General features: G+C 38.6%; 1 protein-coding gene across 1 annotated transcript in view; it reads left to right on the forward strand.

Moving 5' to 3' along the window:
- DLGAP2 (DLG associated protein 2) overlaps window positions 1-12915 on the forward strand; it is a 288437-nt gene extending 275522 nt beyond the window's left edge. Inside the window, exons 12-15 of the mRNA XM_041420908.1 lie at window positions 3782-3873; window positions 8174-8326; window positions 9156-9173; window positions 10719-12915. Of these exons, the coding sequence (XP_041276842.1) occupies window positions 3782-3873; window positions 8174-8326; window positions 9156-9173; window positions 10719-10937 (482 nt within the window). The 3' untranslated portion in view covers window positions 10938-12915. The remainder of the gene's footprint in view (window positions 1-3781; window positions 3874-8173; window positions 8327-9155; window positions 9174-10718) is intronic.
- The last annotated feature ends 13513 nt before the right edge of the window (window positions 12916-26428 follow it).

A 26428-nucleotide genomic window follows, 5' to 3' on the forward strand; every position in this document is an offset into this window, starting at 1 on the left:
TGTCATAAAATGCCATCTGCACATTATATATTTATTTTTGTGTCTAGGTGCTCTGCTGATAGTAAAATGATATTTCTAAAGATTACTAATTTAAGTTTAGAGTTAGACAAATATCATGCCCTACTTTGAGTTAGGAGGGTGAACTGAATGCAAGTTTCAATATTTTTCCAGGCATATTATTTCAGATTGTGGAGTAATTTATTTACAGGTATTGGGGGGGGAATGAAATGATCAAATGGAATGAAAATTTAAATTAAAATATGTCATTTAAATAGACAGTAATGAATGCCAGAAGCAGATTGATTGTTAGCAGTTTCTCACTGCTGGTGCACTGCTGGTGCAGCAGTGGCACAATTGAACAAAGCTTTTAACCTGTCAAGATCAGAGTTACAGCACCAGGTCATAATCAATTTCATCAATACAGGCCTAACTTTTCCCTCTCTACTTTTGTGATATGAAATAATTTTTGATTACAAGGTTTTGTCGAATTTCTCAAGCAATTCTGCACATACAGGGGAAAAGACACAATTGCATTAATTGTGCAATTTACACAATCTCTAATCGGGATGTAAATCCTGAGCCTACTCTTACTGAAGTCATGGTCAGAGTTTTGTATGTCTTCAGAGCTAAAGTAATACAGGGCGATACAACAAAAATAGAGTGCTTCATATGCTTCAGGGAGAAGAATTAAGGTTGTGTGACTCTTTCCTGACATTTGGGCAAATACAAAATTATCCTAATGCAAGGAGTTTTATGGATTATATGAATATTATGTCTATGTGTATTGGTAGATTTTATCATCATTTATTTACAAGAAAAATCTTCTAGTCATCACCAAACATCTCAATCTCTTCAGTCTCTAGCATTCATCATTGTTTCATGGAGATAATCAATCTGCACTCATCAGAATAATTCCCCAATGCATGAAATTAATAACAAGGCTTTGGATGTCTATTAATATTGTGCTAAAGATTATGAGTTGAAGTGTTTTAATACTTTAATTTAATTACAGCAAGGCAGAGTAGCATGAATATGAGAGATTCTAACCACTATGTTTTATTACATCAGATTTACTTATTAAAATGGAAATAGAGTTAGATCTTTAGTAAATTCTAGGGCTGTAATCATACATGTGTATTCAGCACTGTGACTTAATGGCACATGCAACCATCACAGCCTTATATCCCTGACAAATGTGTATCCCACCAAAATGCTACATTGTCAGTGCCTAAATCTTGACCAGTCTGACTGGGCTTTAAATCACTAATGCTTGTTGACATGATGCTTCATGATAATGAAGATAAAATTAATGTTTATTTAGTATGAGGGTTCGGGTAGCTGAGGTTCACTAGAAAATATCAGACATATATAGATTCTGTCAGGATCTATATTTCTGCAGAGGAGCTAAAACCAATGCCCCTTACTCAGGCTATGTGTTTGAGCTATGAACTGTAAAATTCAGCAGAGGAAACTAAAACTGAACTTTACTCACTAGAAACAACCATTACAACCATCAGTCCATGGAATCAACCTCACTCTTTTTTTGCTCAGTAAATCATTGAACATAGCATGGAATAGGTGATGTCAGGGACCTGCTACAGCACAATTCCTCATCCTGGAAAAGGAGGAACTCTGACCCCACACTGGGAGTTTGTCTAATGTCCTAAGCTACCGATCACCAAGAGAAAAAAGGAGGATACAAGGCTGTTCATCACTAAAGTCATTGCCTTTATTAAAAATGTTGAAAACCAAATTAAAGCAATTTGTGTCAGATCAAATGAAACATTTCTTTTTTATTTATGTTTTTGTATGTTTGTTCAGGCTTTAACACTCAACTATTCCCTCCTGTATGCCAATAACACTGTAGAGGAAAGCAAGGGGTTTGATGATCAAAAACCCCCAAACCAATTAAAATGATTTATTTCATTTGGCCAGCAGAACAAAAACAATCCTCAGTGAATTACTCATGCAGCCCTGAACCACTTAACCCTTCTACAATGGATGTCACACAGGACTGATGAATTATGTATATTTCTGTTTAATTTAGTGTTGTGGCACAGCTGTACTATTTGCCTAACAGAAAATGAAATAGAGTTTGAGACCCACAACTCCACATATTAGCACATGCCTTGAAAGTTACTGAGACTTTAACTAGAGCCCAAAATTTTCAAATTATCTCTTGCTACTACTTGTAGGTGAGCAGATGTTTCACTGGTCTAAAGAAAGCAGAATTAAAATGTAAAATCTACTACCAAAACACTGTTTTCACATGCCCTCCTGTACTTTTTCTAAATAACAACAAAATTATAAGCCCTGTCACATTTTAAGTTTTCCTATATCAGGGGCTGCAGATCAGTTGTGCTGTATCAGCTTTATTCCACACTTACTTACACTTAACATCCTGTTTGAATTATCAAACTTGGTTTCTCCAATTTGAAGTAAAATATATCAGAGTAATTCCTGCCTACATTTACCCCACCTCTCTATATCTTTAAGATTATTTAATGATCTGGAAATTCTCCTGCTAAAATAAATTTTTCGCTGAGACCACAGTTTATAATGCTTTTTAATTTTATTTTTTTTCATCATAGAGATGGATGTGGAGGAAAGGAACTGTAGGAAAGGATATGTAGGAAGGTATAGAAAAGCATGGTGCCACCTACCAAAGTGTGTTATTTATCCCAGCAGGTGTGGGAGTCAGGATGAGTTAGTTTCTTAGAGATAAGCCAATCCCCTTAGGTAGTGCTGTCAATGGACAGACTGAGGCATCTCCAGGAGGAAATTCAGCTCATCTAAAAATAAGTGCCTAACATGGCTGAGCTGCTGAACTCAGATCACTGATTATAATGCATTCAAAAATTTTAATTTAGACAGATGACTCTTGGAAACAAAGCCAATGAGTTTGGTCATTTGGAAACAAAGTAAAATGAGTTTGGTCATTTTCCCCAGTGCATACTGTATGGGCATGGGCACATGGACAGTGAGGAAACACCAACACATCCACGGGGGCTGATGATGGCTCAACAAAGTCCTGGAGCACACATTGTTTGTGTCCCACTTTGTCTGAAGCTCCTGTGCTGAGGACTTTGTTTATTTTCCTGGGCAGACGACCTGTAATTCCTAGTGGGTGTACCAAAATATGTCTCAGAGATGTAATTCCTGTGAGGATCTAATCCGTATGTTATATTACAGTTGAATGTAGTAACTTTACCCTCAGAACTCAGAACTGATAAAGAGATCTCACCCAGGGATCATCCACACAAGTGTAGTGTGTGAAGTAATTTGCAATTGCAGAACCAAAAGGTATAATCTAAGGTACCTGTGCCTTCAACTTCTGAAGGAACAGATATCCTACTGGTTCTTGAAGCAAGACAATTTCAACAGCTCTCAATTTACATGAGCAAATGTAAATGGGAGAGGTGTCATTTACTTTGAAATTTAAGAGTGTTTTCAAAGTCATATGGATTAATGGATGCCCACTTCAGAAAGCTGAATATAGGCCCTTAGTTTTATCTACTTTCTTAAACAAGTAAAGTCTAAGCTGTTTTGACTTATTAATATATAATTTATTATTCGTTCCTCATTGCCAAAAGATGCCACTGAGTTTTCCTATACCTCAGTCTTTTTAAAAAATGTTTTATGTGTACAATCACAAACAACAAAACCAAATATTTACTTTTATTTTAAAATAACCAGGAAACTCACCTGCACTTTTTTGAGCTGAATATTGTATTTACTGACAAAAAAACATTTATTGGTAGTAATCCATCTGTATGCTTAGTCCTAGGTAAGATCCGAAGTGCTGTTGGAAGTGCTCAGCTCCTCATGTCTCAGAAATTCCAGCAATTTTATTGGCTTTGTCAGCAAAATCTGGTAAGTCACTTTGCCTGGTTATTCTTGATGAGTTTAAGTTTTTTCATCCATAATATTCCACAAAATGTCACTTTAAATTTTAGTATTCAATATTTTTACTTCAAAAACAGCTGTAATGCACCTGAGCAGTAGCTTTCTGAAATGTTATTTTCATGTCCCACATTTTCCCCCCTTTTTTAAACTAAATCCTTATGTATGATGTTGGTAGATGGTTTTAAGAGTATATATAAATTCAGTAATTTCAATCTGATTATGTTTTGCTTTTCTCTTTTTGCTGTCTTTATTAAACAAAATAAAATGAGAAGGGAACAAATACAAGTTTTCTGAGACGTAATATTATGGCTTATTTTTGCAATACCCTAATATAGTAACTATATTTCATGTAAGGAAGGGGGAAATTTTCACATTAAAATCAGTGGAAAATCCTAAAATTGAATATTGGAGAATACATAATCCATTTCTACCTACCTGAAAATAGGACTGATCATGGAAATGAGATATCTATAATATTCATCAAATTAAGTTGGATAAGTTGTGTTGCCAATTATATATGAGATGTCCTGGGGCTAAAGGAACAGATACATTATATTACTTATGAGGGTAACTGCTATTGTTCTGGAAGTTCATTAGAGACTAATTCAATTCTAAATGTTATCTTCATTAATATGACAGCAGCCATCAGTGATACAAATGCTGTGGCAAGATGATACTAACCAATAGAAGAACATAATTCTTCTAGCTGCAGGTGGTGGTAGAAAACCTTTTTTTGGCTCTCTCAAATAGCAAGCGTACCTTTTCCATCTGACTGTCCTTCAACCTCAAATCTTGAAATTTGGTTGTGTGCATGACAGCAGACATAACCTATAATCTGCTTACATACTTTGCTCATTGGGATTTGTCACATAACTTCCAAGGCAGAACCTCTTTGCAATTCTGCAAAGACCTACTTGTACTTTCCATCCATGAAGAAAAACATCCAGAATACCTACAATGAAATAATACTGAGAAAATAACAACAAAAATGTCATACATTCTGATAGAAAATATTAAGATACATGGTCCTCATTAGGAAAGAATCCAGTTATCAAAAAGTCTGTCAAAACAAAAATTTTAAAATCTGTTACAGAATAACAGAGGAAATATACAAAGTCTGACAAGCAAGAATTGACCACACCTGTATTATCAATTATAGGATGTGTGCTCCCTATCTAGTAATTTGTTTCATACCAAAAGAAGGCAATCTTCATCATTGTCTGAAACTTTCTCTCTGCAAATTTAAAAATGCCCTCCATTACCTGATTGATTAAGCTGTGCAAACTAAGATTTGGAGAGCCTAACCTCGACTCCACTTCTTATCTTCAAGTGGGCCCAGCACTTGTGCTCGAGAGCATTACTGCAATAGCAAGTGCAGCTCCTGCTCAGCACAACCCTCAGCTGTTTGGGAGAAAGAACAATTCATTACTGCAAAAGCAATAAAGAGTGCAAGGAGAAATCTACAACTTTGTAGGCAACACAACCAAAAAGATGGCAAGATTTTACTTCTCTTTTTCTCTTTTGGATAATAAACCTCTGAAGTCCATAACAGAATCTTTACCCCACTCTCAAGATTTAGGTTCTGAGTATCCTTCACATTCATTAAATCAATAATGGGCTCTGCAGAAAGTAGCAACTGCAAAACTGACTGTAGGTCATTCATGCCTGGAAGCTTTTCTTCGTATACCTAATGATAAACTTTGAGGCTAAATAGTCACTTAGTGCATACCTACAGCAGGCTTTCCATGCTCCTAAGGCAGCATCTCAGTGCCCCAGGGAAATGCTGCCAGCTTGTGCACTCCCTTTCTCTAAAACACCCAGCACGTGCAGGGCTGCCACACAGCTGTTTCTCTGACAGTGTCCAGCATCTCTAAGTTTAAGTGTAGGACACAAAACAACAACATTTAACTGTGCCAGTTCAAACAACAAGGGTTTCAGAGGAATATACTTACTCAGACTGAAATTGAAGCATGAAGGTCACCTGTGGACTTTTCTAAAGGATCATGGGAAATTCAAATGGTACATTTGATTATGCTCTGTGTTAGGAGCACTTATCAAAGACTCTCACATAGGGTAAATTCATAGAAATGTAAGCTTCGATGAAGTTTTCTGTTTTATGACTCTGGCTGGCTATCTCCTAAATGTATACTGTTCCCACTAACTACTTGGGAAAATGTCATTACTGATTTATAACTCGTCTCTTTTGCATTATTAACATTGCTTTTTGTAACACCCTTTATTTTCTCTGAAGTGTCCTTCTCCATGCTCTCTAGTCAGCACAGATCCTGCTCAGCTTGTATGTCATGGTTGCAGGCTAAAACAGAGCAGCTTGAGCACCACCTAGGTGCTTGTTCCTTGCTTTAGGCCTCCTTCAAAAGCAGGGCTGTGAAGCTGAATTCCAAGTAAGATACTAATAAATAAGCAGTTTCTGAGAAGAAGCAGGTTTAAGCCAATCTTTTCAAAACTTAGTTGGCTGTAATAGTACTCATTTGTGCCAGCGTTTATTCATGAGCTGTGGATGTGTAAGAAGCAGGAGGCAGCCCTCTTGTGTCCAGAGCACACATGGCACAGCCCTCTGCAGGAGTCGTGCTGGAGGCCACGGTCTTCACAAACACTGTGAGCAGAGTGAGGCTCACAAAGTACAGAACAGCAATTAGCCTTGACTCAGAAGGCAATGTCCTTGCAATGAGTGGAATCATTTTCTGGCTGTTTAGAGGAAACTGGGGAGAGTGAGTGAGGAGAGCAGGCAGGAGACAACAGATTGCAAGATAAGACAGACTGCTGTGGGACCCTCCTCATGAATTTCACACAGGGAGTCAGTTCCTAAAACCTGAAATATTGACCTCTGTAGTGTAAATAACCCCACTGACATAAATTTCAAACTGTTTTGTAACAAATTGGGATCCATCCAATGAAGTAGTTTTCCGTAACACTAATCTGGAGTTGTAATGTTTCCCAGATGTCTGTTATAATCTATATGGCCTCTTAAATCCCTGAAGCTCCCTATAAAAAGGAAACTTTCTCCTAGTGAAGAAAGCTTGTAAATTGTTCTTGGCCCAGATTCCAGTAGGGGTCTATGGGTGACACTACATGTTGTCATGCTCAGTTCCAGGCCCTAATCTCCCACAGTGGCATCTGTAAACCCAAGTTTGAGCAGCAGTTCCTTAAAATACTTAGAAATGTGTGATTCAAGGGAGGAATTCAATAGCAATGCTGACTTACCTCTCAGTTTCTAGACAGCTGTGGGGTTGTGTTTAAAGGTAAAATGCCTTTCACCACTAGATTTGAAAAAGGTGGGGAACAGAGCCTGCTATAACTGCAGTGGTGCTGACATAGCAAGTTAGTCTTTACAGGTTTTGGCCAGGAAGGGAGAGATCCAGAGTCTCTTTGGCATGCTTTTGATGTCCTCTCTCCCAGCTCCATTCTTTAGACCATCATAATGGCTTCTTCCTGTCCTGAAAGGAAAAAGGCATTTCTTCATTACATTCACAGACATGTTTACCAATTAAGCCCTATTTCAATAAAGTGACAAAGCTCTCTTCTTGAACCTAGTACCAGTGCTCAGAGAGTATAGGGTTAAGAGTCTGCATATTACCTTATAATACAATTTTTATCCAGCATTAGGTTAATTATCAAATAGAGGGTCATCTTTCTAATTGTTACCACCAATGTTTGCTCCATTAAGTCTTAAGCACATAGAGCCTCTTAATTGCAGTACCTGGTGGTACTGTCTTCCCAGTTCCTGAGTGTGATTCAACTCCCTGGAGAAGAAAATCCAAGCAGCTCATCAAGATTTCACACTTCACATATACACTTGAAAATCCAAGACAATGTAAACATCAAGTTCAGCATAAGGTGATGTCTTTGTGGCATTGTTTTGTCTTAATCAGCTATCGTGAATATAATTTTTAACCAGGAAGACTTCAGGCTGGCTGGAATACAAACCACGCTCCCCTTGCCTTTAATAATCAGCAGACAGGCTGTCAGCTTGTTCCTTTTTAGAAATGCAGGTCAGCACAGCATATGGTGCTAAGGAACTTCCCATGCCGCAGATTCAGGAAGGCTCGCGTGTGACATCCAATTCATTCATGTTTGGGTTGTGTAGGAGGCACAGCTTTCCAGTCACAGCTCCCAGCTGCAGAGCACGCAGAGCCTTAGCACTGAGCAGTGCTGCAGCAAAGAAATCTGGCACCGTGCCCTTCCTGCCTCAGTGCACGCCACTGAAAGCCTCCTGGAGTATTCATGTTCTCTCCTTTGTGCGCTACAGGACCCGAGTGCCATGCCAAGACCAACTTCCCAGGACCTTGCAGGTTTCTGGGACTTATTGCAGCTCTCAATTGAAGATGTCAGCATGAAGTTTGATGAACTGCACCAGTTGAAACTCAATGAATGGAAAATAATAGAATCACCTGAAAGGAAGGTAAGCAGACCATGGACAATACCATTTACTCCCCATTTGTAGTTCTGCAGTCTCCTTGTGTTAAATACAATAGTGAAGCACAATAGGTTTCTAACCCTGGGAAGTATTTAATTGGCATGGCCCAATTTTTACATGGGAACTTTCATCAGATGTCAGAAGTCTTTTCTATTTTAACAATGTTGAGCTGAATTATATAACAAATAAAATGGATTTTGCTAAGCTAGTTTACTCCACGACACTTTTGTTCAAATTATTTGATTCACATTCTAAAGGCTAGAACAGAAATACGTTCTTATTAATTCAAATGGAAGACAATAGCCCAAGAATTCACACAAGGTAAATTCAGCGCTCTGTTACATTTGGGGCAGCTCAAACTTGAACACTGCAGTGTGAACCCTGCCTGCATGACACAAATGATAATGGAAACAGAATGAGAGAAAAACATGTGACAGAACATAGCACAGGTCACACTAAAGCTCAGCTGACATACTTCCGGGGGACAAAGTGCTGCTGGTGAACTCACTGCACCTCTGCCCTGCAACTCCACCACTTGGGAGATACCCCACATGATGCTTACAAACCAAAGGTGACAAATTGCCCATAAAAGCAGTGCCATTCTGAAACTGCCTTTCCCCTCTCTAGAACTTCATCCCTTACCTTGATTATCCCACTGTCCTTGCTTATTATTGTATCAGTCAGATGAAAACAGCATTTGGTTTGAGTCAGTACTGTTGGCCTCAGGTGAATATTTGTTTGGTTTGGGAGGAATTAGGAGGCATTTTGACAACTTTTTCATTTCTTCATGCTCCTCTTGGATTTTAATTTTCAGCCAACGGGTTGGTGGATGGTGAGTTTGCAACTCTTGCTTACTAGTGGCAACTGGAAATAAGAAATTATTATAGTGACAGCAACAGTGATATTCCTAAGAGGGAAATAACTAAAAGTGGAAAAGAAAATAAGATGGGATGACAGGAATGGAGCTTTTATGAAAACAGGAGATAGAGAAAATAAAGACAGGCAAAACTAGCTATCATGGGGAATAGCATCTTAGGCTGTTGCACTGTTCCTGTTTAATGCAGAACTATGTTTTTAAATAAACTTAGTTATTTAGTCTTGGCTATTGCATTTGGATAGTGGAGTCAGAATTAGTTTTAAAAAAAACAAAGAAACCCAACCAAACATAAAAAAAAAAAAAAAACCCCCCCAAAAAAAAAAAAAAAAAAAAAAAAAAAAAAAAAAAAAAAAAAAAAAAAAAAAAGAGGAGTCTGTAAACCTTAAGTGTATCAGTTCAATTTTTGTATTATTGGAATCCTGCTGTGCATCAAATTTACTGTGTTCTCCATAAAGAACAGCCCATACTTTGGACTATGACCATTACTTTAAGAAATTATATACCAAAAAAATCTATTATAATAATCATACCTATACAAATGAAGTTATGGAGTCTTCATCTTCAGGGCTATACAATCCAATATTAAAGATGAAATTAAAAAAAAAATTAAAGAAACCAAAACCAAGCCAAACTGATTTAACTTCAAAGTTGCATCTAATTTCAAGTCCACTTTGAATGGAGATTGTATGAAATCACCTCCAGAGGTTCATCTCTTCTAACCTAAATTAGTGTACACAGCCTTGATTATAGGCCCTCATATGATATTTTACAGTCTCTAAATGGTCAAAACAATTCTTGATTTAACACCTGCAGAGAAATTTACAGCTCCTTTGGTAACAAAATCTACTGACTTCACTTTATAATTTGATAATTCTTCAGAATAATTTTCTTTAAAATAACCCAGCCTTGCAAGCAGAACAATTAGCCCTATGTTCTCTCTCTGGCTTGAATGTTTCCATAGAGCAATTCCTGGAGGAGACTAAACTAATAGACATGTATACACAGCTGCCATCTCATATCCAGCTGAGGCTAAACTCAGTATGATTAATTTAATCAAAAATCCTGTCCTGCTAATCTTAGAGAGTCTTTTCACTTGATCAGACCACACAGATGGCTGAATTCTTATTGGAGAGACAGTGTGTGTTTCTGTTTATAATGAGTGTAATAATGTGTCAGCTTAAATCAAACAAATCCATATGAAAGTGAGGTGTGCAGATTGCATGTGCCAATACCTGCAAGGATGGTGGAAGGAAGTGCAGTCTTTTTTTTCAGGCACAGGACTGCAGAATGTATAATGGTTGTCAAATAAGAGGGTTTTGTCAGTGTCCCTAGTGTGGATAGATGTTCATGTAATCCATTAGTCAGCTGATGGGCAAGCAAAAATTGAGCATGCTTGATGTATGTAATCAGTATTTTGCATTTCATGTCTTTGATGTGCATGCTCTGCTGACAAGTACCTTTTACACACAGCTCACCCTTAGTTTTAATGCCCTGTTGCAGGAAGAAAGAAAGATTCCTCCTCCTGTACCAAAGAAGCCCCCTAAAGGAAAATTCCCTATCACAAGAGAAAAATCTCTGGACCTACCTGACAGACAACGGCAAGAAGCTAGGAGACGGCTGATGGCTGCCAAGCGAGCAGCCTCTTTCCGGCAGAATTCAGCCACAGAGCGTGCAGACAGCATTGAGATCTATATCCCAGAGGCTCAAACCCGGCTTTAAAGACAGAATGCTGCAGAGTTCCTTTTTTTAAACAAAATGCTTGTACAGTTTGTCACTTACCTGGTAATTTTTGTCTCATTCTCTCCACTAAATATGCCCTTGATGTTGTGTTCTTTGTGCCATAAGCACAGTGGAATGCTTTTGATTTCCTCAGAATTTGCTGAGCTCACCGCAAGAACGACTTCTTTTTGTATTTATTGTCTGACTTACAATCAGCTACAATGGATAGGGCTTGTCAAGACCTGACTTATCCGATATATTCTCAGAGGACAACAAGAAACACCTCTTGAGATGGAACCCAGCTTACTTTTTGTTATTTATATTTTTATAAAATGTGTGATAATTAGGGATAAGAATAACAAACTATAAATGGGTGCATCTCACCATTCACTAGAGGCATTAGCTAATCCAAGTAGAAGGTGCTACAAATGTAAAGAGCAGGAAAGAAAGAACCCATTTATCTCCTTGACCTTCAGTTTCTTTTCCTAGAATCCAGCTAACACATTTACCCATGTGCTCTGCCACTCTTCTCATCTTTGTTACTGCAAAATAACATTAGGCCTCTCATCTCATTCGAGTTTCTGGAGATGAACAGGGATATCCAGCCACTAAAACTCCAAAGTTCATCAGAAACCAAGAAGCATACAAGTCTGGTGATGGTGGGAATGTCCACTAAGAAACGTTTCCTGTTAGCAGTATAACGACACACTGAAACCTAAGCAAAATTGTAATGCAAGAGGACTTGAGTGATGGGTGAAAGGAAAATGGAAGCCTTAAAAAGTTAGATCTTCTGTAGTAAGATGAGTAAAGAAAAAGTTATACTTGCTCCTTTGGACCACTCATTGCATTTTTAACTGTTCTTTTACATGTTAATATTTATTTTATAAACCTTATCTCTTTCATTTCAAGAGCTGTGCTACATGTACTATTTCAAACTCTCAAATTGTTATAACAATTGAGTTTCCAGGGTATCCTTGAGAACAAAAAAATCTTGCTTGTTTAAAATGCCAGTTGTGATGTTGTAAACAGTTTAAGAAATATGAATGTGAGTGGTAAGTATATATAAGTTTAAATGGTTATGTTAAGGTAAAGGTGAACTGTGGTTTACAATTGTATTTTTTTTTAGAACTATTTTTCTATGCAGTATCGTTTATGGCAAGAATAAGGTTCTTGCTTGCTTCAGACATAGGAAAAAAAAATCCTGACTCAAGAGATAAGTGATTCCCAGCCATGGAATATAAGGAAAATAATATATTTTCAAGCCTCATATTGTCAGAAGAGAGAAGTGGTAGCTACCACAGTCAAGAGGCTTTCATTTAAACCAAATTAGGACAGAATTATTCCACTTCACCTACCTTCCAGAGCCAACCAAGCAATCCAGCACTTAGAAGTCTTCAGGTGAAGACGCAATAAAATGAGCAACATGCAGCCCCCAATGCCAAGGTTTGAATCTCATTGAACACAAGTTTAGATGAAAAGAATGAGAACCCAGTGAGACAGACAGCCCCAGCTACCACATTCCCTGTTTACCTGCTTTAACAAATGCAATGTATTTAGCCATAGGCAGAACAATTCTTTAATTGAACTCAAGCACTTTGGTTCTTCACCTGTTGAGCACTTTAAATCCAAATCCCACACACCCTGCAGCCTGATGGATGAGTGAAAACGTGAAGTACCATAGGTTTTGCAGATCTGACATTGCTTCAAATCTGTTTTCTTTTGTTTGGTTGCTTGGTTTTTTCCTTCTTTTTTCCTACAGTGTGTGGTATTAAGCATGAGTTCTGTCTTTGGACAACTGATAAAGCATGCTTGGCTTCAAAGTACGAATCTTTAGAGATGAAGTTTTGAGAAGTTCCTGTGAGAAGACACCCCTGTAAATTGAGCCTGGTATCTGGTATATACTTTACCAATAGCCTTAAACTATATTTGAAGCAAAAACCAAGACGAATGTATATCCTTTGAGAATGCAAAAAAAAAAAAAAAAAAAAGACAAAAAAAGAATAAAAAATAATAAATCCCTGAAATATTCTTCTATAGAGGGAAACATTATATTTCCCATCCCTTGTGTTTTCAAGGCATTTTCTATTAAGGAAAGAGCTGAATCCTAGGCAGTGTACAATATTGATGCTACTTCTTATATTTGTTGTACTATTTTAAATACAGAAGCACGTGCAGAGACTGGCATCTTTAGTCTTGAAAACTGGTATCTTGAAGTGGAGCTGCTAATTAGAATATCCACACAAAACCAAAGCCAGTATTCTTCCTAGATTGAAGAAATTTAAAATAGAGACACACACACACACCTGTACACATATGGCAGCTGACACATTTTATCTAATTTTCTGTACACTTCCAGGAGGAATCACTTGCTTTACTCACTTGAACCCTCCTACCTGCAGCAACAGGTCATGCAATTAAGACAAGCTGTACCTACTCCTGCCAGTAATCAGACTCTATGAAGACAAATTGTAAACCAAACAGATTACAGATAAACTGAGACCCCAGCGGGCCTAATAATGCTGACTTGGAGGAGTCTGTGTTCTACATTTCCCCTGCTGTTATATGAAAATTCTCAGTATAATATTTGTAAATCTATGATTTCTGTTTGTTCCACCTTGTTCAAACAAACAAAAAAACCAAACAACTAAAAAACCCCACAAAAACAATTGGAAAAATCAAAAGTAAACTAGATGCCTACCAACAAATTTGGTAATGATTGTGCACATTACATTTTGAAGTGCAATATTTTAAATTGTTGTACAGGTAACATTATATCTTTTAAGGCAAATAAGCCATTTCAATTTACATATTGTACACCTGATTAGTTTCAAAAGATAACATTATGTTTATAATATTTGTGTTGCAAATAAATCAGATTGCTTCATTCTCTGACATGAGAAACACCATATCTTAACATATATCCAGATCAATTGTAATCTGACTTCACATCACAAAAATAAAAGTCAGTTACAAAACCAAAGTAAGAGGGATATAAATAAACAGAAAGATAGGAACTAGAATGCCTTCTCCTTTGAGAGTTCATGGTATAGACCCAATCACAATAGCTGAATATAGCAAAACAGTCTAGTGTTTAATTAAATATTAATTGGGCTAATATGTATTTTAACACATTAAAACTATAGAAAGTCTCTGTTCATTTAGGCATTGCTTGTAAAACACAAGTATATTAAACAGAATTCAGAAAATTTAAATAAGGAAAAAGGCCTGAATGGTAAAATTGTTGATATTTGCCATACTTGTTTTTTCTTTGTATATTTTTTTAGATTTGAAATTCTTTGTAATTTGGTGAAGTACATTATGAAGTGTTTTATTATTTCATGTCCATCTGATTAGAATGGCCTTTGACAGAATGCAAACATGAACAACGTTATACAATTTAATACCAAAAAATTATATTTTAATTCATGCTTAAACCTTGACACTACATTAGATTTGAAATCAATCAGGAAGGAATTAAAGCGTGCATAGGAAAGCATGTGAATTTCATACATATAGATAGATATAACATATATTTCATATAATGGAAATTATTTGTTTTAAAATAAGCCCACGTCCTGCTGTATCAGTAAATTAGTACTCTACTTCCTCAGCACTGCGTCTAGTGTATAGTCAAGGAATGTTTGGTCATTGGGTGATTTTGCAAGTAACTGCTGTGTGACGAGTGTCACATGTGGCACGGTGTGTCACACAGGGCCTGCAGCCTCCTCGTGGCCTGTGGGCACAGTGTCCTTGAGAGGTTCCTGGCCCTGTGGCACCTCAGGCAGTGTCACAATTCTGTCCCAGGCCCTCTCCATGCAGGCCCCCCAGCCCCTCGCCCGGAGCAGGGGACCTCCACATCAGCCCAGCTCAGCCTTTTACACTCAAAGCCTTGAGCCTGCCCTGCCCAGCTGGTGGGTTTGATGTCCTCCTCAGCATTTCAGAGTTGGCACCAGTGGCGAGGGCACACTGGAGGCTGGCCCATCAAGTGCTGGTTTGTGCATGCCAGTTTGAGGTCTGAAGCTGGCTTGGCAGCTCCAGGTGTCAAGATGTGTGCACTGAAAACCTGTGAAAACAGAGCCTCAGTGTAAGGGAGCTTAAATGAATCGTGAAGCAACGTTACTCCCATTACTGTTCCTTGAGCATCTCATGATGCAGGGATACCACCGGCCAACTGCGCTCGAGGTAAGGAATATCAGCAAACCCCTTAATGTCTAGAGAGGTGCTTCCTGGTGTATGACAGGTTGACACCCACACTTACACAGTGCCTTTCATCCAGAAGGATCTCCAAGCACTTTATTAGCCAACACACAAACTCCAGGCTGGGCTGCAGCTGGGACAGGTAACCCAGCACGGCAGGATGCTGGGGGTTCTCCCACCTGTCCCCATGCTGCTGGGAGTTTCCTTCCACAGCACACTTCCAGCATCTGGGACCTCACAGTCTGAGCCTGTGCTGAAGGAGAAGAAAAGACTCACTGAACCAAGAGGAAGACCTGAGCAAAGCAGAGATGAGGGCAATCAGTGCTCATACCATCCCCTAGGGATTAGGCAGGGAGTGATGAGCATCAAATTAATCTTCCAGAACACTCTCTACCTTTTCTGTTCCTGACAATAGCAGTGAGGTCCCAGCAGTGGAGGAGCTCCCTGGGAGGGTTCTGGAGGAGACTCCTAACTGGTGCCAGGCACAGGAGCTGATGGCACCGGCAGCTGAGCCCTCTTGGTCAGGAATCTTGGCAAGTCTCCCCTTTGCAAGTGCATTTCCCCCACTTTCATAGTGGGAGAGATCCATCCGGAGTCCTTGCTGCACAAGCAGCCTTCCCCAAGCGCCCTGTTCTCTCCCCAGGTCTGCCCTCCAGCCCGGCTAACACGAGGGATGACGTGGGGCACAGCACTGAGGCATGATGATTGTGCTTTGGTTTGGGCAGCTGCTCTTTTGTGAGACTCAGCCCCAGCCCTAAGGGTTCTTTGATGGCAGTGCAATGGGGGCACCTCTCTCTGCATGGACAGGCCACCAGATGAGAGGCCACCATTTCATACTGCACAGAACAGAAAGACGATACATACATGTATCAGTATATACACAAAATGATTTTTCACTGTCAGGGTTCCAGAGAGCCAGACGAGCCAGACCCAGGAGCCACAGTCAACACTCATTCCTGTAGATTGTGCCACTTTCTTGCAGCTCATCCTCAACGCTGATGGCTGTGGCCGGTTCATTGCCTACTGCAGCGCCATGGCCCATCAGCAGCTATTCACCATGTTCACCTCCAGGGACCATCTTTCAGGAACATGGCCTACTCATATGCATATACAGAGTTCTGTCAGGAATTAAGCCCTCTGTATCCACAGAAATTGCTTAATTTATCTCTGAAATGCAGCTACCTCTATGGCATAATGCTGTAGCTGTTTAACTACATAATAGGCTGTTCAGGACAGCAAGTATAAAACCAAAATTGAAATGGAATGTTGCCCAAAAGAAAATTTGGCCAGCACATGTGGGCTGATTCAGTTCCTCTTAATGAAATAAAATTCCAGTAGCTGAAAGGGGCCATGGCATTCATTACTGAATGTCATTTCCAACATAAACGATTCTATGATTCTGTATCTAAAAATGGTATTCCAGATCTTTTCTCATGAAATGCATGTTGCATTTCATAAAAGATGATGGCAGAAGAAGACTGCACGTTCACTGATCCACCTTTCCACACCCAGCTTTTGTCCCATTACCCTTCATTGCCAGAAGAGAACTGGGCTTTTGAAGTCAGATCATAGTTAAGGTAAATTAGTCTGTCTACACAGCTTGCTCTTTAACTGAGCAAACACAGAACAGTTTTCATCAGCTGGCAATTTAATTCTATATTTTATTAAGGCCAAATTGTTATTTTTCTAAATTGGTTTTGTTGGACAGGATTTTTTACTTCTCTAGGTACAAAAACATGGATATTTTCACGTAAGCATAAATGAGGAGGAGGCTTATTAGAATATATAGTCATTATCCACAAGCACAGTCCATTAGTGAAGAATTTTCTTCTTCTTACCTTGCCACTCTTTCATTCAGCACACCATTTCCCATTCCTAAAGCTTCACTGTCATACAAGTTTCTTATTTGTGAGGTGGATTATTGCAGAGCACCGGGCTAAGTTCTGATCCCAGTTGTATTAGAATCAATGCTCAGAAACTGAAACCAGAAAGGAATATCAGATCTGAATCAATATAATTCAGACCAATATCTGACTCAGCAAGTCTGAGGTAGGAAGGACTCTGTGTTCAAGGTAGCAAGCGTGCCATTACTTAGTAGGAGTTCATTTTTCCTTTCAGGTAGGTCAGAGTCATGCAGAGGGCTCGGTGGTAGATTTGAGTCTCTGAAGAGAGTCCTCACAAAGACATGCCAGCTTTGTTTATAATTGCCATGGAACCTACATGCTCATATCCATGCTTTGATTTACCCTTTGGAGGTTTAATTGAATGGCCATCTCATTTTAAAAGGGCTCAGCATGTATGTATTATTTAGTTAAATTTTTACATTAATTTCCTGACTGAAATAAAATTCCCTTTCAAGTAGCCTGGTTTATATGCTCTAAAACTGTTCTTTCCTGAAGAAAAGCCACTATGACTGTGCAGGATTTTCTGTACAGAGACAAAACTCATACTTTCGTTTACCATGGACATGCCAAAATAATCAAGTGTGGTCTAAGGACTAAATTAAATGCCTCCTATAGAACTTCAAGGAATGTTAGAACCAGGAAACTAGCTGTTTAGTTATCATTAAAAGTATATATAAATATATATAAAAATATATATACATAAGAAATCATATCAACAATGAGGATGAACTGAGTGCCAAATATTCACCATCTGTATAAAGCTACACTTCACTAGAATTAAACTATTTTATGTAATTCTTTCTCATGCTTTTATGGTTCTTTTGATAAATTCTATTTAGTAGCATGCAGGATACCTAAATTGAATGTACAGTATGTTGTTTCATTGCTACAATAATTTATTGCTTCTCAGTAATATCTTCTTTACCAGAATGTTATTTGTTACTTTGAAAACATATTTGAAAATTGTTTTATTATTGAGTTATTCTTTTTTTTCTTGGTTCTCTACTCACCTCCAGCTGATTGTAAGAAAATGTGCTTCACTATTTTGCCCCATGGCTCTTTTATGAAGCTGCCTCTTTCAATTGGTTTATGTATTGTTTATGTTCATCTCCTGTAAATAATTCTGCAATTAAATTTTTTGAGAAAAAAATAGAGTACACTCTTTATTACATTTTAAATTTTGCATTAGTTAAAATGTAATGATATTTCCAACCAGGCAATTTGTAGACGACATCAAACAATTACTTTAGACTTGTAGCCTTTGGGGTGTTAGGAAATAAATTATAAAAATAATTTTTATAGGATTTTTAGCTGAAATCAAAGGGAGAAGCATATAAAATCTGATGGAAAGTAACAAATAATGAAATTAGCTATGCCATTCCATTGATGTGCTTTGATTTACAGTCATTAATACTATAGGTGTAGAATGTCATCCTCCAATTTTGAGTGAGAACATTGTGTATCATAACAAAAAGAACACTAATCTCTTCTGTTTGTAAAAAAACCTCAAAACTGAATTACTTGTAAGCAGTCATTAGTGGGCAGAAGTAACTGAATGGATTTGTTTCTACAAAGTGAATCTTGAAGCATCTCTGTGTGTTTTTACTGTTTGCAACAGGAAAACCAGAAAGAGCTTCTAGCCTACTTCACAGTTTTCAGCTCCTTTCAGGGCACACAAGTCTCCTTCTGGGAATGCCTTTAGCAACTCAGCAGAAAATTTAATGAACACTTTGCCACATTTCTTGATTAGACAAAAGCCATGGTAGGCATGAAACAAACATTAGTCTAAACAAAGGAAGTACCAGAAATAATATGAAAAATGAAATTTATTTGGCATAGAAAAGTGCCTAGTTGCTTGAATCATTAGATTTTTATTGCTCATGTATTATATATATACTATTGTAATGCTCAGGAGCTCTGGCTATGGACCACTTGTACATTTTTGAACATTGTACATTTACAGGCTGAAAATTTTCCCTTACCACGAAGAGTTTACAGTCCAACCAATAGATAAGAAACAACTGATAGGCAGACACAGGAGAGAAACTGATGGAAAAAAGTGAGATGCTATTAATTAAAATGAAGAGCAGCATCCCAGCATCCCATCAGCTGTCATTTGTTTTGCAGCCATCAGAAAAAGAGGGGATAATGAAGTGGAAGATACCCTCAGGGATGTCTTCCCAAGAAGGGACTGAGTTCAAGAAAGTCAAGAAAGACGTCTGTTTGAAAATTTAACACAGAGATGATGAATTTTGGCATCCTGAGCCACCTGGAGGTGAAAGATGACATCTCCTGGTTTAATGGCTGGTGCTAGGAACACCACGGACAGGTGGTGTTCAAAGAGGCTGTGAAAGGTCTTGACAGTAAGACCAATAAAATTCAACATTTGATACTGTGATGGCTCATTGCTTCTATGAAGGAATTTTCATTTTTTATATCTCTTGTGGAAGGCTCAAAATTTTCCAGCTATATGTCAGCAGTTTTAATGAGAATGAAATTTAGGGAGAGGTCATTAGAGCAGCTTAGTGGTTGCTTTTGTCTATATCCTAACACTGGATGTTATGCCATGGAGCATCACTTACAGCAGTTCTGTGCTGGTGTAGCACAACTTGATCACTTCTAGCCGAAATTCCAGTAACGTCTTAGCTTCCCTTAGCCTTCACGAGTTCCCTAAAATAGGCTGATCCTTCCTGCAATCTGGAAAGGATCTCAGGACTAACAAGCAAGCTGTTTCTTGTACAACAGCTTCACAGATGGCTGAATGTCAGCGCAGTATTGTAGGCATACCCGGATAAATGAGGACAGGCGTTGCTGATGAACTGGTAAGGTCAAGTAAAGCTGAGGCATAGATGTGACATATTTTATTTCGATTGCTGAACCAAATAATCAGGTGCAGAGTACATGCTCTGGAATTAACATATTTATTCCAGTTGAACTGCACTGACACTGACAGTGGGTTTGTGGAAGGCTGCTATTGTTTTAACTGTAGCAGCACAGCTGAAGTGTGAAAATTTTGAAATGTAGACAAGTACCTTACATAACCCATTGCAGCCCTAACACAATCCCTCCACAAATTTTGCTGTGACTTTTTAAACAAGCAATTTATAAGTAGCTAGAGGATAACACAGTGATAAAAACTAGGCAGTGCTGGTGTGCCAACATCCTATTATGTCAGCCAATTTAATTTTCCTCTTTAACAAGATGAATGGCCTAAGGAATTAGGCAAAAAATAGTAGTCTGTGATAGATCTTCATTTCATTGAGGCTTTTGATTCAGTTCCAGTGCACCATTTTCATATAAAACTATAAAATATTCTCTAAATGAAGTTTTTCTAAAATTAAAACTGATGCATCAAAAAATATTGTTTTATATAAGCATATATGTTTGCCCATTTGTGAAATATGAAGGTCTTTTGGAGAGTGAGAAAGAGAAAAATCTAACCTGCTCTCAGTACTATTCAGCAATTTCATTGACAACTTTGATAATTTACTAAAAATCATCATTGATGTGGAGTATTATATTCATTGACCTGGGAATAGTTACAGGTTCTGCAGAAGATATGATCAAAATTCACAGTGATCCCAAGAAAACAGGCATGCTTTCTAAATTTAGTATGATGTAATTCAGTGAGGAAAAAACAAAAAATGCTGTATTGAATGCTGTACTAAATGTTGTATCTCATGTGACAGAATATTCTTTTGAGAAAAAGCAGAGCAAAGAAAATGTGATCACAAGCTAAAGGGGAGTCGACCTGATGCTAAATCAACACATGCTAAATCACATGCTGTTAAGAAAAGAAGAACTCTAATACTGAATGTATTAGCATATCATTAAATTAGTGTGGCTTAACAAATTATCATGCTGTGTAATCATCCATGTATACACAATCTTAAATTGCAGCGTGCACACATTATTGGGTTTGACATTGCAAGCCAAGGTAAAACAAATTACCCATAGAGGGAAGAAGTCTTCAGATCAATAAAAATCAAACTGCTGTATGGAGACATGGCTCATCCTCCCCCATCCAGGCTGCTCAGAAGAAATCTCCTTGGGCACTGCATTTTTCTCTATGTCAAGTGTCTAAGGACTTCTAACAGACCTGGGTGGACATGGTGTTTGTCTTTGTCCTAGGTATGAACCCCAGCAGGTCTGGGACACCGGGCAGGCTGGTTTTTGTGTGCTTGTCTGCCTGTGTTTAGGAACCAGACTGTCATGTTTGGGCAATGGTGGGATATAGACTCTCTGAATCTTGCTATCTTCAACTTAGCCACTTCCACCCACATTCTGTCTGAGATGGCAGAAATTGCCCTCTGGATCTCAAGCAAACAGTCAAACACAAAATGTTAACAAGTGAGATAGGCAGAAACATTTCATAATGCTTGAAAGTATCACTGACTGGCTGAGTACTCAGTGATGTCACTGAGAAAATAGCAAGTCAGATACTAGGGATGTAGGGACATTTCCCATGTGCTACAGAGGTTCTTTTCCACTTTGTTCAATACTGTTGAGTTTTGATTAGAGTATTAAATCCTGTTTTGGAGAAATTGAGAAGTAGTGGAGAAATTTTGAAAGAAAGTAACAGAGATTACAAAATATTTAGAAAACATGACATAAGTGAACAGAGTTTAGAAGATGAATAAAAAAAGCCTGATTTATTTCAATCAAATGAGTTGTTATGAGCTGTTAATGAAATTGCTTCCCCATTCCCTGGAAGGAGGTTACTAGCATCATTAGCAGAAATGTCTAGCTTTTGTTTCTTTGGATAAGGGTAGTGAATCCTTGTTTAACTATTTAACTCAAGGACAAGGTAGCACAAGTATCCTATGTGGCTTTGCAGCCGTGATCCACATGTCAGAACTCCCTGAAGAACCACAGGAGCCACCATCCAGCATCCTGGCTGCACACATGGTCTGAAAGGGATGTGGCTACACCACTGGTACCCTCATCTCACTTGGCAGATGATCGTCTTTATAAGCAACTGACCATTTGCAGGTGTGAAAGAAGCATTCGCCCGCCAAAGCTGCCAGTGCTGCTCCCCAGCTCTTTCCAGAAGGAGAAGCTGACCAAGAAGATGGATACAAGAGGCTAGAGCATCTGCTGGCCTCAGCATTGGGGGAGGTGAGTGCTCAAGGTCTCCACACCTTCTGTGTGTGTTATGGGGTTATCTGCTCACAAAGGAACAAAGATGTGCTGCTCTTGAATAAAACACCTTAATACTAAATAAGGGAATTACAGGAAACTGGTGATAGTAGCTGAGTCAGCAATGTTCTTTTTTCTGTATGAGGTCCATATCCCTTTTTATTAGTATCAGGCACTAGGCTACTTGAGGTGCTACAATTAAGAAAAAAATCTAAAGAGAATTTCTGCTGTACAAAGAGTAATATCATCTCAGCCTTTACCCCTGAACAGAAGCCCAGATCCTGACCAGGAGTGGACATTATTAACCTGCTTAGCCAGAATCTCTTCCAAAGTCTTTATGGTTGTTGTGTGGCTCTTGTATCCTTTGTGACCCCACTAACTCCCTTGCATAGGTGAAAGCTACCCAAAATACAGAGCAGTTTTCTTGTCAGAAAGGCTCAGCACCTGTCATTGCCATGCTTGGCTTCCTCCTTGCAACTGGGCACCATCACACCCACTGCAGAGCTTGGCACTAAACTGTCTGAGGAGGACAGGGCTTAGGTTAATGGAATGGAAAATAATGACAAATCAATTTGAATGCAGATCCTGCAGGAGTATATTACAATAGACTGCTTCAGACAAATCTTAAAAGGAAATTAGCTTTAGTAAAAATCAAGGATTCAGTGTATTAAAAAGTGACATAATCCCAATCATAAGAGAGGTGATAAATCAGTTTTGCCAGATAGGAAATAAATCATGACTGAACAGTAAGGGAAGCAGATGAATGTTATGCTTTGGGGTTTGAATATGTCAAAGTGAATTTTGTAAAATATTTATAAATTTATGAAGCATTGACATCTTTAAACAATCTGGTATTTAGAATTTTATGAATGTTTATATTTATATATTTATGTGAGTTTATGTGGCTTTATATGTGTGTATGTATATATATGTATATACATATGTATATGTGTAAATATAATACGTATGTATATATTTATCCATACAGAAATAAAAGAGGAACAACTGTAAATTTTATATATATTTAATATTTTTAAATGGCCAGAAATCATGTTCTGTTTGGTTTGTGCATGTCTGTGTCTCATGATAAAAACATTTGCTTGCCTAAATCACAGAGGGAGGAAACTGAAAAGAAAGACTGAGGAAAGGTAAAACCTATAGAGCAAAACCAGTGTCAATGCCATATTCTCTATTCTTTGTTTATTAGAAATACATGATTGCTTTAGCTGATTTGGAATATGACTTTGCCATAATTCTCCTTCATTGTAAAAGAGTATTTTTGGGCTAATTCATACTAATATCAGTTTCTACAGCCAAGTCTCAAATCAAATACATACATGCATATTGTGCCAGAAAGCAAACAGATTCTGCATGAGATGAGCTAATTCATCTTTTCAGCCTCAGTTAGGAGGTGGTTTTACTGTTTTGAGACAAATTGGTGTATAAAGAATTCAAATTCAAGATTTTTTAATCCTCCACTCAGATTCACTTCATTTTCCCAAATCTTTCCAAAATACATATTATTGTCATCTTATTTAATGAGACAGAGAATTTGAAATAACAAGTAAGAAGCTGTGACCCTCTGTTAGATTTTACACCTTTAGTTAGTAATTGAAGAAGGAAAAAAGCCTAATACCTGGAGATAAACGTGAATTTCTATCCATTCAGTTAGAAGGGTCACTTAAGACCACATGTAAGCCAGCTGTGATAGCACACATGGAGGGGAGGTTCTCCATGTGTGTCATTTCCCAGCTTGCTCGTCTCCAAATATCAAAGTAAGGTAAGCGTAATAAAAATGCTGTTGTAAGTCAGGGCTGCAAACTTTTCCCTGGAATTCACTGTGTCCCAGGAGAAGGAGATGATACGAGGAGAGGAGGGGTTTTGTGCACAGGAGGACCTGAAGAGCAGGCAGCAGCATTTCATGGCCACATGACAGACTTGCAGGAAGCCTCTGGGGCACATTTACCATCTGTGATGTGTTTCACTTTGATGGCATTTACCTTGTAAGACATAACAGATTGTGACCGTTTCTTGGCTTCTTTCTGGGATCAACTTTTCATTTCTGGAAAACAGAAGAGCTGGTCCATGAGCTGCTAACTATTTATCTTTATTGTCACCAGTGAAATATATGTAATTACCTTCTTTGATGATCCATTGTGTTATCTCGTGTCAGATGCTATACTGGGACTACTGACTTTTTTTTTACAAAGATTAATGGCTTCCGGTGAAGCCAATATTGTATTTTTAACCTGTGAAGAAAAATGTTAGGTGAGTTCAGGAATAAGATGAGTGATAACTCTCAGTCAATTCATGAAAGGGGGTAGTTTTCAAGGTAAAATATATGAGGGAAATTGTTCCTGGGCAAGTGGGTGAGAGATGTCAGCGATGGATAAGAATGAACAATAGATGCTTTTCAGTCACAAGTTCACTTCCAGTAGCTAAAAATTAAAGATTATTATGACCAAAATAGTATCTAACTTGCTGTAATTGTCATTGCACTAACTTACATTACCCAAGGGACATCTGGGTTTCAGAAACCATATGAGGAGCTGACAGCCCTTTCAACCCCCACCACATCACTGTGCTCTCTTTGCTGATGTGCCCCCCTTTCTGGATATCTCCAAAGTTATAATGTTACTTGTTTTTGCTCTAAACAGATACTGGGAATTCCCTCCTTGTACACTGCTGGTTAAAGGCAAAACCCCTTTGACTCTTCTTGCTTCACTTTACCTTATTCTGGAAGGAACCTCACTGTTTCTTACATTTAACTAAATAAACAAGTATAACCTGTATAAAAAAATTTGTATCAATATAGTTCTCCCCCTCTTTGTCAAAAAGGAAACAGAAACAAATAGATTAGAGAATGCTTTTGAATACTGTCTGGAGGGACAGTCTGGGGAGGCACTAAATTATTCAGTTCCTTTTGGCTGCGTCAAACAGGACAAAAAGCTTCTTAGCTTTTCACAGTCCCATTTTGTTAGTCTGGAAAGTGTGAGGAATGAGAGGCATACATCACACCTTCCCAGCCTGCCCCGCTGGATGTCTCTCCAAGGCAGGCAGCGTGCAGCGGGACTGCCGCGGGCTCTGCCGTGCCCTGCCCGCAGCCGGGCCGGGCGCTGCCGGCACAGGCTCAGCCAGCGCCGCCCAGCACAGCTCTCCGCCTTTCAGGAGTTTATACCAGGGCCGCCGAGCACAGCTCTCCTCCTTTCAGGAGTTTATACCAGCGCTGCCGAGCACAGCTCTCCTCCTTTCAGGAGTTTATACCAGCGCCGCCGAGCACAGCTCTCCTCCTTTCAGGAGTTTATACCGCCACCCATTGCTCTATCCGAGCACATCTTCCCCAAAAGTGACAGCAGACTCCCGAACGGGTTTCATTGGCAGTAACACATTTTTCTTTCTGGAATCACAGCTCTCCATCACAGCAAACAGATCTATGTGGGAATAATGCTTTCTGAAGTGTGTCTGCGTAGGTTGGAGTGGAAATGCTCTCTCAAAGGCAAAGTGTGATCAGACTGTGGAGTCATTGGATCTATTTTCAGCACCTGCTTCTTCCCAGCCAAAAATATTTGGCCCCAGCTTTGTCCCTCTGCCATGGGGATTTTGTTCCAGATGCTGTCAGCATGTTGCAGTGATGCAGGGGAAAAAATTCAGGTCTTCATAACCTTTGAGACTGAGCATCCATTGCCTGACAAGATACATTACACCACATGATTGGAAATAACTGCACCTGCAGGGTAGGTGCAGTGGGAACTATGGCTCCTATAAAATGAGATGAAAAGGAAACTACATTTGAGACTGTGCTGGTACATCTGTGCTGGTACATCAATGTATGCTGCTGAAATAATGGAATCTATGTTTTTCTGCAGACAGAGCTTACAAAAAAAGGCATTAAACTGATATATTAGCAGTCGATGTTAGCACCAAATTCAAGAACTTTCTTCAATGGTAATGATTCACTCTTTTGCAGAGAGTTTTTTGGGGTATCATGTTATCATATAGTTCTATAAATGTTTCCTTGCACTATTCAAAAAACTTTAATTTAATTTCTTCCCTTTGGCTTCATCTGCTATAACTAAACACAACCAGTTTGCATCTGTATTCCCAACACATGCACATGTGAATAGATGATAAATTCCTTTACACCAGTACTTGTCATTAATGAACTTCAGTCTCAAATTTTCCATGCCATTGGTCAAGCATCTCATGAAATTTTCTGGCAGAACATTTGTAGGCATAAGAATGCATTTCTAT

The sequence above is a fragment of the Onychostruthus taczanowskii genome, unplaced genomic scaffold, assembly GCF_017590055.1.
Source record: "Onychostruthus taczanowskii isolate IOZ18803 unplaced genomic scaffold, ASM1759005v1 scaffold11, whole genome shotgun sequence".
Classification (NCBI taxonomy): Eukaryota; Metazoa; Chordata; class Aves; order Passeriformes; family Passeridae; genus Onychostruthus; species Onychostruthus taczanowskii.